We start from the raw sequence: 18,014 nt of genomic DNA, 5'->3' as shown, positions 1-18,014 counted from the left end.
CACACTTCCCTCAACTCCACACCCATTTTTGATGCAAGAATGTCACAAAAGACACATAACACACTCGTAAATAAGCTGTCATTTTGCTGAGTCAGCCTCACTGGGCTTGATCTACACCAGCATGAAAACAGGGCCCAAAGTGGTGGCAATCATCAGGTGTGGCGCCCTTATGTGTTCACTGTGTGTTTAGCTGGAGGCCATTGGCAGTCAGCAATAAACTGTGGATCCCCTGAGTCATGATCTTTGCGTATTGCCTCCAGACAATGCCCACATAGTCACCACAACAAAACACAGCTGTTACAAAGAGGAAAAAATTATATTGCATTGTATAAAATTCCCACACCTTCACTCTATAGTCTCATGATTCCATTAAATATGATCAATTATTGACCTCAGTCAGAATAAAGCAACTGCTCAGAGTCCCTACAACATTTAATATCTAACAATACTGGCATGGTGCGTTTGACAAAATGCCTTTTTTAACCAATTTATATCTCTATCTATCTATCTATCTATCTATCTATCTATCTATCTATCTATCTATCTATCTATCTATAACCTAAAGTGTATTATACATACAAGAGTTGATCACTGTTCTGCTGAACAGAAAATTAGAAGAGGCTCTATGGACCAGATTGCCTGGTGCCATTCTCACATAGTCTGGTGATGGTGATTCACCAGATCTGCTTATTTCCAGCATGAAAGCAAAAAATCTGGAAGACGTATTCTCTGACACCACAAACACTGTCCTAGACCATCTTTAGTAAGGATTAAACAAATGTTATGAAGTGTGTGTGTATGTTTCATCAACATGTGTGCCTCTGTACATGTTTTATGGGTGTTCAGCTTATGAGCAGATGATTCTGCATTGGACAGGGTATGTATGCATAATTGTATTAAGGAGTGGAAATCAAATATGCTAGATTAAATGACAAAACAAACAGATGTGTGTCTCCCTGTAATGGGAGAAAACAAGGACGTGGTAGACAGATCTAATAAAGCAGGCAGTATGGTGGCAATAAGCTGAGTTAAGTAAGCTTGATTCCATCTATTAACACTGTTTACCATCTCCTTTATTACCCTGAGATGAATTGCAGCCCTTAGCAAAAGCTGTGCTAAATCAAATAAGATTTAAATACATTTGCTGCTAAATCAAATAAGATTTAAATACATTTGCTTGTATTCATTCAGAGCTATTTTTATGTTGATGATCCTCTTGTAATCAAAATAGTCAACAGTGTATGTCTCGCTCTGAATATGTGTCACAATGTATATTTTCCAGTGTTTTTATCCCAGTGTGTATATGCGTGGATTGATGGCTCCGTGTACAGCCAAGTCATGAGGTGACAAAGAGTGTGTTAAGGTTTTACAGCAATCTGCTCACCGGTGGAATATTGGTTGGATTCCAAGGGCCTGGAGTACATCAAACATACGGCAAAACAGCTGCTGCTGTACGAAAGATAAGCTAAACTCTCCATCATGCCATGTGACAGCTCAGAGAGCCACACTGCACACATCGATCTCCATAGGCTTTTCACTGCATGTCAGACTCTGAATATATCTGCCACTGTGAAAAAGGTAGCCCGAGGGGGGGAAGGAAAATCAGAAGTAGAGAGAAAGACACGGGTAAAGAAAGGGTTAATAAGGCGGTAGAGTGAATACGAAAAGGCAGGTGAGACAAACTCCTGAATGAGCATAAGTTGAAGGGAGACGTAAAATAGGAAAACAGGAAGGATCTGGCAATTGATCACATGTCCTCCCAGGAGACCTATACCCTAAGGAAATACTATGATCACTACCATGTGTGTGTGTGTCACAGTAGGTGGCGGCTGTATGAACTATCGCACAGTTTATTTATGACAGCTTCCCGCTGATGGTTACAGAGACAGAGAGCAACCTGCTTACAACTCAGAGCTGTTATGTTCCAACACCACAACAGTCACTCACTTTTCATGCTCTTAGAGTACACACAGTGTGTGTGTTTTACTTAGACCAGTAGCTTCAAACCTGGTTTAGGTAAATAATTGGAAAAAGTGCATGCATGTCCATATCACAATTATCCCTCTACATAAAATTGAAAAAAGAAAAAGAAAAACTCTTTTTGTTTTGTAGCATATTCATCACCAGGTACCTCCGATGATCAATTTTGCAATTTTGTGCTGTTTATAATAAGTGTCTTTAGCTGAGAGTGTATTCAATGCAGATTTGGATGATTATCTACCTGTAAGAAAGATTAAACCTTATTCATATCACATATTTTAAAGTGAAGACACTAAGAGGGATATTTACTAAGAATTTGTGCCCCATTTTAAGCACTTAAACAGCCAAATGTGCTTCTTTTTATTCGTCTGAAAGACCGTAGTGAAGTTTATGCAGGTAAAATTGGCAGAAAAGTGGCTTCATTGAAAATTGCATGTTTGGTCTCATGCAAAACATGTTGTATGTTGTATTCTTGTTTGGAGGTGCAAAATATAGGAAGAGCGAATGTAAATTTATACAAACAAGCCTGCATTAGAAATTTAAAGTTGATAAAGTTGTTGATAAAGAAAGAACAGTTTACTGTAGTCTAGCTGAGCTCTTGGTTCAGTACCTAAACACAAGAATAAGAGTAGCAATGCAGCAGTCTGCTATTTTTCTCACAATTTAACCTGTTTCCCACAGGTCCCTCCTGCCTGTTTCCATGACTTGTAATGACTCACAGCAGCTTCAGTCCAGTGTGATATGATTGAAGCAGCAAGTAATACATGATTTTGTAATACTTAATGAAGTAGGCCATGATATTTACCATGTATAAAAATGTATAAAAATTAAACCAAAAAAAAATTCCACTAATTTTCAAAACTCATTCAATCACTGATATTTTTTTTTTAAGCTGACAACATCACAATATATAACTAAAATATCTTCATGTATAGCCTTCCTCAAGCGGTATGAATGCACGCTTGCAGATCCAAACGCATCTTCTCTTCAACCAGCAGCATTAACATTTGTAGTCTTGGTAAATAACCCCAAAAAATATTTACACAATCAAGATACCATTAATTGAAGTTAAAGCCGCATGAAGTGATTTTTGACCGCTAGGGGGCAGAAAGATTCCAATTTACAGCAGTTATGCTTTGATACTATCAGATTATCAATTTCTTATCGTGTTAGCAATCAACTTACACATCCAACAGAAACATAGCAACATTCACTACCTGTTGAATGTACAATTAATCCACTATTCACTGCTGTTGTAGCTTGGTCCACCAACAATCAGGGTTAGCTAAGTTATTGCAACAATGTCCAATTTTAAAAAAAATCAACACTAGTAGTCCTACTGATTATTATGAGGAATAATTTGTTTAAAATATCAAACTTCAAGCTTGATGTTGTCTTGAATGCCCTTTTCCAAAAAAACATTACTTTCTCTTCACAGAATTTTCTTTCTTTTAGAATTTTTAGCACTAACTCTTTAATGGACATGAGACATTGGAAAAAGGGGAATCACAGTGTTGGTTTAAAATGCAGTATAGACAAATTTGATCCCATTCAGATGTCAGATTTTTATATATCTTTTAGTGTATCATATCCACTTAGGAGTATTGAGGACATGTGAGAGGTGGCCATTGTGTAATCGATTGAGAATACTCTGCTCATGGTATGGTAAAATGGGGGAATGAGAGAGTGAAATGAAAAGTGTTTTATTCAATTTCAGCTTGCCAGGACTTACCGAACTGTTGTGTCGTGTCGGTTGCTTGGTAACTGTAATACTCGGAGATATAAGTGCAGAGAGTGTAGTGAATAAGACTGTAAGACTGCCACCATTTTTTTTTCTTTGCTGCTCGTATTGTCTCCCTCTCTCTCTCTCTCTCTCTCTCTCTCTCTCTCTCTCTCTCTCTCTCTCTCTATATATATATATATATATATATATATATATATATATTTGTATATATGACAAACACTATATACAGCCATTGTTACAAATAAGATATAATGTGTTTTTTTCTGTCTTCCGTCTTTTTATTCCTGTGGGTAGTGACTGTGAGAGATCACAGAGCCACAGTTGTGACAGGGAAGTCATACCTTGACAGCAGGGATGAAAGGCAGGAATAGAGCAGGGTCAGACTGCTGGGTGAATATTTCACAGTCATCAGTCTTGTGACATTCGCTGCCCTGTTTCTCTGTTGGCCCCTCTCCCTCTTGACCAGTGACACAGCAGCAAGGTGTGAGGCTGCCTGCATGTGTTCATGTGTAAGAGAGAAATAGTTAAGGTTTGTACTCATAATAATTTGTGTCATATATGATTGATTTCGCCTTCCTCTCTCATTTGCCCCCTGTGGTGTGCCACTAAATGTGCTGTGATGCTGAGAACCAAGAATCTGCAAATTAAGTTGGAAAATTCATGACAAATCACAGGAAATGATCAGTTCATTTTTTTCACTTTCTCACGTCCTCGCTATCTTGCATCTTAGCAGGCTATGATGGCCCTAACAAAACATAATCATATCCATCAGCTACTGAAAATTGGCTATCAGGATTTGATGAGCACTCCGATATAAATAAAACAATATCTATGCAAGAGTTGAAAGAGTTGCTGACTGTCGAGCAGCCGGTTTGTATCTCGAGGGTGTTTTCAGGATTACTTTTCACTCCTTCTCTGACTATGAATTTAAACCTCTTTACAATATGTTGATCAGCAATTACGGAAATTTTGTATATCTGTTGTGTACAGGGAGAGTGATTTATAAATCTGTAATCGAAAAGAAAGCACAACATTTTTTTGTAACTTCCAGACTCTGCACCTGCGGTTAGATTTTCTGTTCTTCCTCTCTCATTCTTTTTTCAGGCGCTGTCTCTTAGAGGTTTTCAGGCTCACTGGAGGCATTCCAATAGATCCATCAATTTGGCAAAGCAGTGTGTGTGAAGCATAAGAGTCATTCCCTCGGGATACACACGCAAAATACACAGACACACACGCACACTAATAGACAATCTATGTTGTTTATTTTGCTCCCCTCTGTGTTTTTACCAGCAGGATGTCTCAGAGGTGATGCTTATGTTGTTGGTTAGGTCCTCTGTGTTGTGGCTCCCTTTGTTTTTTGTACATGGCTATAAGGGCCTATATGGATTTCACCAAGCTGCTTATTGAACCCTCTCATATCATGGCATATTCTCTGCTAGATGACAATCTAGTCTGCGCTTCTCCTAACTGATTACAGTGCTGTCAGTCACAACCTAATATGGTCCTGCGCCAGTGTTTGCATGCATGACAAATCATCATTTCCTCTATGTCCACACAAAACAAAAGCCATAAAGGCATCAACTAAAAACATGATCTTTTACTGTAAAATGTCTGTAATTTCCACTAGACATCAAATGAAGCAAAACCTTCACTAATCAACAGCGTGATATCTACAGTATGTCCATTTCCTTATGGGTCTCGCGAGCTCGTTAGAAAACAGCAAGCTTCCTTGCATGATCAAGATGATGTGACACGACTAATTAAAAGGTGCCACACTGTAAGGTCTCAATTTGCTGATGAGCTAAATCAGGACACTCTCTTTCAGGGTTGAACGATCGGGGGGTTTCAGCACTCAGCTGCAGCACTCGTGATTGACATCCAAGATAAAGACGATGTTGTTTCTGCACATAAGCGACAGATAGAGGCGCGCTGTTCTTCCCACAGTTATCTAATCATTTGCTCTGTCTTCTTTCTTTGTCCTTTTTTCTTCTCTCTGTTTTCTGGCGTCTGCCTCTCTTGCTGTCCATCCAACCCCTCTTCTCTACTTGGGGACTCCAGTGATGGCTTCAAAAGGCAAAGGTCGAGGTGAGTGGTGGCTGTGTCTTCCTGCCGTACCGCTAACTTAGCCTCACTAAACTAACATCAAAAAGTGAAATCAAATCTATATTTTTTTTTTTATTTTAAAACATAATCGATTGATGTTTTAGGTTATTTCCTATATTGTACTCTTGTGCTTGCTTTTTTGTTGTTGTATGCTCAATTCCTGAGCAGTTATATTATTGTAATATTTTGATGTAAGGCAGTTTTTAAAGGGCTAGAGAGTTGTTTTGTGTTTTTAAGATTTTTGTCATACAGCAATTTTGGTATTTTATATTAAGCTCTTATATAGGCTGTTTTGTATAACGGGAATTTTGTGTGTTGTAGCAAAGACACTAAACTAAACTACATATAGTTTATTTATGACTACCCAAAGAAACCATGACTGTGACAAAATGGTTTGCTTGGGATCAGAATGTGTTTTCTTGTTTTAAAATAGCACTTCTACAACATAATACGCATTTTAGTGTCAATATTTATAGATGTTTTTTCTATTATATTTGCTCCTGAATTATTCAACCTCATAAACTCTGAAGGAGATACTCCAAGGTCATAAGATTAATAAGGGAGTATTTCACTGTGTGATACTGCCCTTTACCATTTCCATAAAATTGGAAAGGTGGCAGTAAATTACAGTGATCAAAAACTTCTCCATCATTCTCTGCATCTGTTAGATGGCAGTGAGAAAGGATTATAGATCAGAGTGAGTCAGAGTGTCGAGAAAGAGGCAGAGTGTTTATGTGAGAGGAGATAAGCTGATTTCATTCAGCTGTGTGCTTCAGTAAATATCGCCTCTCAAAACTAAGAATTTAGTCAACCACAACTATAACTATAATCTCCTCCTGTAAAGTAACCATCTTTGGCTAATGATCATACAATCAGAGGTCTTGAATATAGTCAATTTCAGAGCAAAGAGATGGTAATAAGCCAAATGACAGGACAGGCATCAATACGGGGAAACATACCAAGCAGACCAGGCTATACAAATAGAATCGACTTTTCTTTTTCTTTTTTTTTTTGAGTAATTCCATATGTGTGTTTTCCTTAAACAATCAGATCTGAGTCAAACTTGAAAATAAAGGTGAATCGAGAAAAGGCCATGAGAATATGTGCCAAAGTTAAAGATTATCATGGGTCCAAAATGTTGGACTTGATCTAAAACAGAACCATGAAAAACGTACCCAAAAATTATTTTCAGAAAAGTGAGACTTGATCCAAAGGGGACTCGAGACACAGCCAAACCCAATCCGAATAGACCAGATGATAATTTGAACAGACATTAATAGAGGCAGAACATCAACACTGGCAGCAGCTTGGTGCTCTATCAATTAACGTATCAATAATAACAACAATGTCTTAAAAATGGATGTAAAGTCATGGAAATTACTCCCAAAAATATTTTTTTACATGCTTCAAATACTAATTTGTAGAAAAAATAGAAAGTATTTTAATCCACTGCACCAACAACACAGACAGAAGATAATCATTTTCTGCAATAACTAGGATTTACCACATGATCAGAGCTGTTATGTACTGTATGTGCTGATCAGCTAGAATCCACTTGGATATTAGACATATCAACACAAAGACCTATGGCAGTAAAATGGGAACATACCCAGGTCTCAGTTCTTCAGGACTGAGTGGACTTGTGTAGATCTCCAGCCCAAATGTGAATGTGTTTACATGGAGACATTATATTACTCAAATAGACACAATAATAGCCAGTTAAAACAGCTCATGTAAACACCTTGATTAGAATCAACTTGCCAATCTAGGGGAAAAAAAGAATCTAACCTGGCCGACAAAAAATTGCGCTTGAAATTACCTTTCCCAAATACTTTCTGTTTTTAGAAAATGTATACTCTGCAAATGCTCATCCAGTGGAGTCAAACATATTCCCCCTGGAAATACTCTCTATATTGTTTGTGATTGATGAGCGCTCTCCACCACTTTCTCATGTTATACGTCTTTCCCAGGGGAACCCTATTTGAATAAGTGACGTTTACTCGGGAGAGACCGACTCATAATGGCTAGTCAGCCTTCTGTTTAATAACAGCAAACTGTCTGTTCTGATAAAACTGCTGCTTTTGTACAATCGCACAACAATACACCAATCATACTGCAATTCCAAATGGGTACGTCCTCTTCAAAAGTTTGCCTGTTGTGAAGTGATAGATCTGGTATATTGCTCATGTCAAAACCCTTCCCTTTCTTTACAATACTGTCTCCCTTCTCCCCTCCTCCTCCTCATCATCATCATTCTCAGCAGCAGCTCTGGTAGTAACAGCACCGACACTGCATGTTTTCCCTCTACACTTCACTACGCAGAATTTTCTTGTTTTCCTGCTGCGTCTGAATGCGTAATTAATTTAAACCATGTCTCTCCGGGCCAACATCCAACTCTGTGTGGTTGAACGCAACTGTAAGATCTCCCATCTCATTCACAGTTGAACCCATCCCTCTCTTCAAAGGCCACCCTAACCTGGCTATCATCCTTTTCTATCTCACTGTGACAGTATAGGAAATCCATTGCACTCTTAATAGGGGAACAGAGGATGTGTAGATCAGAGTCAAGCACATGTCTCCGTCTTGCCTCTCTCACCCTTATAATGAGGCTATTGGTAGGAAAACATAACAAGCAAGATAAGATTCATGCTGATCAGTGGGCAGATAAAGGCTCAGTTCACCTCCAAGCACCAGTTCATCCGCGTGCGCGTGTGTGTGTGTGTGTGTGTGAGAGAGAGAGAGAGAGAGAGAGAGAGAGATATGTATGTGCTTGAGGCTACCTTCCGCATGTATTCATTTGCAATTGCACATATTGTACAGCCAATTACTGTATACACCACCAAAGATGAATTCTCCTGTCGCTTCGTTGGCTGGTGGAAGATTAAATCAGAGTTATTTTTAGAAAATGTGACAACATAATGGCGTCACTGTCAGGGATGCAAAATGACCATGAACATGTGTCTTTGAAATTGCTCTGAATCTATGCAGTCACCATGTATTACAAACTGAAGATTGCACTAAAAAGAAAACATTTCAAACCAATGGTAATCTGGGGATTAGCCTATAATATTTCTCTGGAGTAAAAGTAAGTAAGTAAAGTAAAAGGAGTGTAAAGGGATGGCGTGCCATTTGAAAAACATAGTCCACACTTGTATCACTTTCAGCTGTCATACAAGTTATGAGAGTTTCCTCACATCTTGTACTCAAATGTAATCATGCCGGGTTAGACCAGCCTGAGCTTAGCTTTGAGACGAGATCTTCAGTGTCAACCCTGCAACTACGGGCCCTTCCTATAAGTTGCGGTTTTAAAAGGGAAGCAGCAAAGTAAGTCTGTCACACAAGCCGAATGATAAGAGCTGTTTTTAAAACTAGCACTTTCTGCTCACTGAGTCTTGCAGATATCCCCTGAGGCAAGAAGCATTTCCCAAGATCACTCTTAAATGAACAGTATCTGTCAACACATCACCACACATTAGAAAATCACACTGTGTCATGTTGATTTGGGGAATTTGGGAGTTTTTGGTGGCAGCAGCGATTAGTCTGATTTCCCTCATGAATGCCACCCTTGCCTGCGATCATTCTGCTCTCACCGCATAAGAAATGAATTACTTCCTGTCATAAAAAAAGGAGTCAAGCGCATTTCTCTTCCACATCAGTTTGAGAAAATTTGAAAATTTCAATAGCCACAATAAATCTGATTTCCCTGACCTAATGCTTTTATGACATTTAAATTGTAAAACCTACTAAGCCAGCAAGAGAGGATGAGTAATAATACTGATTTGCCATTGCTTGGCCTTATATTTGAAGAGGGACTAGAGTGAAATATTTGAGGATAGAAACACTGTACGTAGCCAGATCCTTCCTTTCTTTGTCCTTGTAGTGCTGAAAATAGAACAGATGAGACTGCGTTTTGGCTATTTCTTAAAAGGCTGAACTGAAAATAACATTTAGCGTATTGTTCAATTTCAGCCAGCACTTCTCATCGGTAACACACAAAATATCCTCGCCTTAACTACATATAACATACACAAATACACAGGGAACTGTGCTTGTGCATAAATCAGGGCAGCATAATTTAAATGCCTGTTTCCCACATGTCTACTTAGCATCTCAGATAACGCAACTGTGTGAGCAGCAAGTCTCCTTTGGCTACAGGGAAGTGTTTAAGATATTGTTCTTTTATTATGGTACTTGCCTCCATTGTTTACTCCACTCCTTCTTTCTTTACATTTATCTGTCAAAATATGTACTTCTGTACCTTACCTCGCTTTTGCTCTCAGCTTCTGCTGCTCGCTTTTGCCAGCTGGAAGAAAGCGCTGTATGAAGTATTTATGAAGGCCAGGTTTACCTCTGTCATAAAACCATGAGATGTCTGCCCTTGGCTCAGAAAGGATAGTGAGATCCCGGCCACTCTGGACAGAGATGGCTTGAACTTAAGCAGCTTACACACAGAGAATGGGCAGAGGTTTATATCTCTGCCCTTTAAATGGATGTGGCTGAATCAAGGGCAGCAATACTGGGCAAATGATATTGATGTCTTGAAGTGAAGCTGGTCACCAAATTGAAATTAGACTTGTTTGTTTTTATAAACGATGATAGGATCGGCTCCTGAAAAGCAACATTACACAGAAGTTCAGCTGTGGCAGTTTTTCCTCAGCAACAAAAGAAAGAGAGAAACTGCTGTGGCATGTTTGTAACTTGTCCAGGGCTTTGTACACACAAGAGGGTGCTAACATAGGAGACATTCTTTCTGGATGTTTTGTCACTACCTTGACAACGTCTGTCAAAACCTTTCACACCCCAGATGCTACTGGAGACAGTAAACCTCTCTTCTACCCCCCTCCCTCCCCCCAATGTCAAAAACAGGCCAAAACAGACTTCACTCTCCCCCGGGTAGCTCGTGGTGCTTACCGCACTGTCCTCTCTCTCTGTCGCCACATGTCACGCATAAACAACACCTAATAGAACCTCGGAGAAGTAGGTGATATTTTGTTGATCTGACTACAGAGGTTGAGTTGGACGTCAAGTTTGTGATGACGGCACCAACAGCTGCCCAGTCTAATTATTGTATGTAAATGACAACAGCACTGCCATACTCAGCCTCTCTGGTGCAAGATAATTAATTTCCAGCCTGTCCTCACAAGAAAAACGACAGTATAGGTCTAAAGTTCAGGCTGGCAAAAATTACCTATAGTTAGGTTTACGTCATCTAGCAGCCAAAGTAATTATGACCTGAAGTGACGCGGTTCAAATGACGTCAGTATAAGGTGACTTGATGAGATGATTTTGCCTTATAAGAAGGAGGTGGATTGGGCAGATGGCTAGTTAGATTTGCTGTTGCCATGACGATGAACGTTGCATAATTTTAAGGAAGTATAAATCACATTTCAAGTGATCATTTTAACCCAAACCATGATCTTTCCCTAATCCTAACCAAGTGGTTTTTGTACCTAAACCTAACTAGACCTTAATCACAGTGTTGTCACACCATATAACATAATTATTGTTTAAGATTTTGTAACTGGAGTGCATTGCTACAGCCGCTAGATGGCACAGACATAACTATAGGTCTTTTTTTGCCGGCTGAATTTTAGACCTATACTGTTGTTTAATTATGAGGATGTGTGTTGTTAATATCATATCTCCAGATCAAAGACTGTCAGACTGTCCCGAGGTGGTTGTACACCAGCGCTGAATACAAAGGTAGCTCCACCCTCTGCAGTGGTTGTATTCAATTTGCTCACAGCAGGAATCTTATCACTGTCAAAAAAAAGCAAATTTAGATTTGAAGCATGCACACACACACACACACACACACACACACACACACACACACACACACACACACCAAGAATTTATTTGAATTTTTCATGGGCAAATGCATATATCTTTAAATTTTTGGAAGATGAATTGAGAGTATTTTTCACTTAGTGCAGCGTGACGGCAATGAAGGCACCGTATTTGTAAATGCGACCCCTTTCCAAACAAAGCTGCTCTAAATGCATTTTATTATATTTTTGTTCCTTCAACGCAAAATATTCTGACTTGCAGAAGACTAACGTATGACAGTTGGCTTGCACAAACATGGGGGTCTGGCTGCTTGTGTTGTGTTTGTGTTGTTAAGCCAGACTTCACTTTCTCCTCTGATTTCAAGAGGTTTAAAAGATAAATTATATACAGTGCTGTAACCCTTCCAGTGCTTTCTTGTTTAAAAAGACAGATGTATAGCTTTTTCACACCGGCGACACAGGAAAGCACAATTTAATTTCAATGCGAATACGGGAGGCTCATTTTTCATGCCAGGTGTAATAGTGTTATGAAATGTTGATAAATCACATTTGAGATGGGATGTGGATTTGGCATGCATGTTGATAGAAGGCTTAAAAAAAAAGGTCACATTGAAAGAGAAAGAAACTAAGACTGTGTGTATGACGTGTTACTGAGAAAAAAGGAAGGGAGGTTTTTGTGAAAATTGTCAAAGAGGGAGAAAGAGTCCCAGAGCGAGGGCAGGGAGTTGTGATGCACTTCTCTGATATGTTAGCTTCCGTTCCAGGAAGTTACTAACATTTCCTGTTCCATATTATCAGCTAGAATTGGTTCTTGTACAAAGAAATCTTCCCTACCTGGAAATTAAAGTACATGCAGTTTTCCCTGTTGCATTTTGCTGATGCTCTAAACCAGTTTGCTGTTGTTGCTCAAGGATGCTCAAGGATACATGGCTGGTTGATGAATTCACACCATCCGATGAGATGATCAAAACTCTTGACCTTGCACCGTCTCTCCAATCACTAGGCCACCCTGCTTCTCAACACTCTCTGAATTACTCACTCTGAGAAGCTTGTGTATCCAGCTATATAACCAACTGTGTAACCTTACATAGGCTAACTGTCAGGGTGAAACTGTTGCATCCTATGTAATCTTCTGTATCTCATTCATGATCTTCTGAGTTGAGGATGCATTTTGAACAGTAAGCCACTTGAGCTCATGCTTTACCATGTCAGAGTATCTAAGGTAGTGCTGTGCTGTGCAGTGTTGCCTGCTGTATGTGGTTTGAAGTGCACATTTTTAACACACCATTATAATGATAAAAACAACAGTATGTGTTCATTTTTTTACTTTCAATTTTTAATAAAGTAACACTGATAATTAAATATTGCTCACAGTTGGCAGGCGTATTCTGGTTTAACTCTGACCTACTGTACTCACCGTAGTTGTGCATGTACACAGTTTTTTCCTGTGCAATGACAGATTATTACTGACATCACTGGTGTGCTTTTTTTGGTTTTTGGCTTGTTTACAACCTGTCTCATCATCTGAGTGCTGTTTCTTGCTTTGTTGTTGCGACATCACCGTGTTCCCAGATCTCAAAAATCACTTCGGTGTTTTCATAATTGATAGAAACTTCAAAACTAAGACCCATAATGTACAAACATTTAAATTTATATTTACAGTGATATAATCCAAAAGTCTACATTCATCTGGTATGTTCGACTTGCTTAAAAGGTAACTCAGCTAATGAAAACGGTGGACTGCTTCTGTCCATTTTTTTAATCCTGTATTCCCTGCCATACATCATAGCTCTACAGCTCAGTTGAGCTCCAGTCCTGGTATAAAGGTCAGTAGCTCCAGGCTGTCCGTCTGTCTGCCTGCATCTCTCTCCTTTTCCCTGCTTCTTGAATGCCTAAATAAAAAAGGTTAGTAGACTGAGCTGCTCTTGCTTGAAAGGTCATGTCGGAGAGCAGACAGGAAGCATCCGTGATACTCTTATCAGTATTATTTGTCCGGTAGTTTGCTTTGGCAACAGGTACTGTGGGTTTGAATGTGTCCTGTGAATATCTCTACTGGGTGCTCAGGCATGTACTTTTGGAAGTGATAGTTGGTCTTTTGAGGAAAAAATTGGATGCAATGCGTGGTGGGAGGCACAAGTCCAAATGATTGTCGGGAAGCTCTGTGGCCAGCTTTGATTATTCGCCAGTGCATACGCCTACTTCTAGGTGGAGGGAGGGAACGGGGGGTATTGAGTGGGTCCCATTAAAACTTAAGATTCAGCTCATCTAGGGAGACAGCTGTGTGGAGGGTAAAGCATGGGAATGTGCTCTGGTTTAGTGTCTCTAGAGGAAATAATGAGTTGCTATTTGTTTTGAGACAGCTGCAATCATCCCAAAAGAATCAGGTCTTGCATTGCTCCATATGCCATTTATGGTTACATATATATTATCCAGTTCAAGCTAAATAAAGCAAAACTAATTTCATTATGTCTCTATTTTGTAATGTCATGTAGATGAGGAAGTTGTTGACCTGGTTTAGTCTAGGCATGTCAGTCAAAGTGGAGGGCAATTAAACTGACCCCACTCTCCATGAGAGTCAGAACACAATTGAGCACGAGAATGGAGGTTAGATCAAGATAAACTTGAAAGTCTAGGGAGCACTGGGAGACACAGAGTATATGAAAATGAGAGACAAAGAAAAGACAAAGAAAGGAAATGCCACCCTTCAGGGATCAACTAGTGGAGGAGACGCGACACAGAGAGAGAGGGATATAGAGAAAGAAGGGGACTGAGTGGAATTGATGTGAACTGGAAAAGATAGAGCAAGAAACTGAAAGTAGGAAAAAGCGTGGAGTTGAAGTGAGGGAAGGACCTAAATTTAGACATGGAAATCAGGGGAGAGCAGCTGCCTCCTTCCCTCAGGAGATACATTTAAATCAGGTCTGGGTGGCCAGAGGGGAGAATGGAGGAACCTACTCCACTGGCCAATTAGGCGCACAGAGCACTGCACTGTGCTAATATAACCATCATTGTGGCCCCTTTGGCCCTTTCAGTCCCACTGGACGTGTAGCACGAGACACTGACGCAGGGCTTACTGTAGGAGGAGGGATCCCCGGACTATTGTAACTTTATGTAGACACTAGTACCAAGAGAGAGGAGGAGAGGAGAGGAGAGCAACAACAAGAAAGGCACAGATGAACATATCTACAATATAGTATGTCCTATATGTCTTTACACATATTTATATCTTGTAGCTTAGTTACAATGGTACTGTGTTGTATTCCTGTTTCATAGTCTTCAGTTTTGGAAGCACCCCTTTTTCCCGAGATGGATGCGCAGCTCTTTGTCACAACCATTAAATCACTCAAACATCATGTTTTCTTCTTTGTCAAAATCAGATCATTTAGAGAACAAACTAGCAGACTATATTTTCAGGGATAAGTACAGACTTGACAATACAGTTTCAAGCGGGCATATTTCCTGAGTGTCTCCATCTTCAATGACATTTTGCAGTAATGAACTAAAATTATACACTATGTCATATTGTGCAGAACCTTGCTCTAAAATCACCACTGTTACCATTCACTTTGCTGGTTAACTATTGACTTCCCTTTGTGGCCAGCACAGAGGAAATAAAATGTATCACACTGAGCTGTATGTCACCCAACTGCGTTAGTAATAAAAATGAGAAAAAGTAAGTGATTTAAAGAGAGAAAGTAATAAAGAGAGCAAGGGCAGGCGCAGGAGAACGGTAAATCGTTGGCAGATCATGCCTCATGCAAAACTTTCATGAATAAAACATATTTCTAGCCTCCCATAGCTCAGATCCATTTTTCCTCCGTTTCCCTCCTCTCCCCTCTCTATCTCTGGCACGCATGATTAACCTCGGGAGGCCTTAATCAACACTGGAAATGACCCGTGCTCCTTGACTTACCTCTCTCTACCTCTCCTTCCTTCCTTCACCTCATTCTCTCTCCTCTCAGCACATCGTTCACCACAGGTCTGTCAGTGATGGGGTTTGCTTCACCTGCTAACCCTGTAGACAAGCGCTATTTGAGGGTTGTTTATCTTACCTGTGCAAATCATTAACTGATGTAAGGAAAACACAAAACTGCCTGCTGATATTTACACAGGGAATGTGATCTAATACAGTATCAGCGTTTTGGATGGAAGGGTATCAAACAGAATCACACAGAAATTGAAGTTGCAGCATTTAAAAACTTCTAAATATTTCTGATTTCTTTTCTTTCCTTATATATGTTTTTTTCAATTTTTTATTATCCTTTCCTGGGGGTATGGTGGTTTAAGACGGGAAAGTTAGCTGGGGATGAATAATCTTTTTTACCTAAGCCTTTATTCACACAGTCTTTAAACCTGTCCTCTGGGGATGGGGACAGGGATAGATTTATGGTTATTATTATTTACTTGCTTACTTGCTCCCTCAGCCTCCCTAACACACACACACACACACACACACACACAAAAGCATGCACACACACACTCAACAGTGCACACCGTCACACAAAAGCATACGGACGCATGCACAGTAGTGTGAGCTGTCCGTGGTTCTGAAAAACTGACAGGCAGCTACTATATGGATAGAGCTAGATGCAAAATTAACCCTCTCCATGGTGCTGAAAACGAACTTAACTCAGCTCTGAGGTCACACCAAATTACATAACTCTGTTTGTCTTTCTGTATTTTCTCATTGGATTCGGGCATTGGGCACACCAACATCCACACATGTACACAGGTCCACGGGGAACAGTTTTTAATTGGTGTTCCCTGTGTAGCTGAGGTTTCAGGGTTGGTACCGCAGGCTAAATGCCCCCTGTGTGTTCTATGTTAGGGTCCAATTTAGCACACAGTAGTGACTGGCCATCCTGCCTGGACATTTGCTTCATAATTAGGATGATAAGCTTTTTCAAAGATGTAAACCAGATTTCCTCTCTTTGTCCTGCAGTGTGAGGTTTATCCTTATTATTTTTCTATCTTGTGTTCATGTACGTCTTTCTGAACCAATTGGATAAAAATCATATTACTGTATAATCTGTCTCCATAGTTTTATTTTAACATGATCATTCATTATTAGGCTGGATTTAAATGTGTTAAGCGAATTCAATCAGCAAAGCAACCTCTCAAATCAAGCAAGCATGAACCATCTGTCTCACTATGTCTACCTCTTTGTCTTGTTCTTTTCCTCTCTCTCCCTCCTGATGCTTCTTCATCTCCTCTTACTTGTATCTCTTTAATGTCATGTTGCAGGCACAAATGGTCAGCACCCCTTGGTTCAGAATGTCACAGTGACAGAGGGCGGGACGGTAAACCTGACCTGCCGTGTGGAGTATAATGACAACACCTCCCTCCAGTGGTCAAACCCAGCACAGCAGACCCTCTTTTTCGGGGACAAGAAAGGTGAGTTGGGAGATTGACAGACATCAGCAGCTACACAACAGATGCAGTATTACAAAGTAGGACCTGTGTTAGGTTTGTGGCAGTTGAGAAATGCACAAAAACACATAAAACTTTTTAGTTTGGAGAGCAACCTGGAAAAACCTTCCATATTCCTATGTGTTTGTCACTTGAATAAGGTGCCATCTTGTTCTATCATAGCATCTGTCCCACATTTCATGTTGCTGTGTTTTCCTGTCTGTGCTCTGTTCTCACAGCAAGTGTATTCACAGTACACAGAAACGGACACACACACATGCCTGAAACTTTTTTTCATGGTCTTTAAAACCTTTTCTCTGGGGATGGATAGTATGTGGCTATTATTATTTTTCACTCAATAGCTCGACCTTTCACACACACATTCACAGACAAACACACAAATGCTACTGCAAAGGAGAACACTTGAGAATAGATATGGCCTCTTTCTGACTTGTTTTGCCCAGAAAACAGGATAACCAGTTCTGAGCATCACCTGCCATGAACAATTTTGGGGCTTTAATGTTTATATTTGTTTGCTTGTATGCAGTCCACTTTACATCCACATCAGAATTATTCAAAGTGTATATTTGGATAGTTGGAAAGTAGAAATGGATAAACACAGGTAATTTGGTTGGATATTCAGGTCAGCAGGGGTACAAGGAGCAGGCCATTTTAGATAGTTACAGTTGTTTTGGTTGATTGCTGTCACTGATTTGTATTTCCTGCCATCTCAAAACATGATAAGTGAAAACATTGGAGCAGGTTGACTAAAACCTATGGAAAAGAATCGGTGGATAAAATGTTTTATTCTATGCCTTTCTATGTGAACCGAAAAGATGCAGACTCAAACATTTTAAACTGGTGTTCAAATCATGTTAGAACATCAGAAACAGCCCACTCACTCTCAAGGTCAACCATTCACCCTGCTGTGTAGATGTCCTTGTCTGCCACCCTGTAGCTCATTCTGCCTCTAGCATATATGAATTAAA

General features: G+C 39.8%; 1 protein-coding gene across 3 annotated transcripts in view; it reads left to right on the top strand.

The window, feature by feature from the left end:
* The window catches only part of cadm2a (cell adhesion molecule 2a), a 232,102-nt gene that overhangs the window by 152,763 nt on the left and 61,325 nt on the right, over positions 1-18,014 (top strand). For 2 of the 3 annotated variants that reach the window (XM_067608145.1, XM_067608143.1), the window contains exons 2-3: positions 5,783-5,809; positions 16,861-17,010. In XM_067608145.1, the coding sequence (XP_067464246.1) occupies positions 5,783-5,809; positions 16,861-17,010 (177 nt within the window). The remainder of the gene's footprint in view (positions 1-5,782; positions 5,810-16,860; positions 17,011-18,014) is intronic. The other variant, XM_067608144.1, reaches the window with a different exon arrangement.

Source organism: Thunnus thynnus, chromosome 13, assembly GCF_963924715.1.
Source record: "Thunnus thynnus chromosome 13, fThuThy2.1, whole genome shotgun sequence".
Classification (NCBI taxonomy): Eukaryota; Metazoa; Chordata; class Actinopteri; order Scombriformes; family Scombridae; genus Thunnus; species Thunnus thynnus.
Note: the sequence above shows the minus strand (reverse complement) of the source record. Positions and strands in the feature narration are given on the sequence as shown.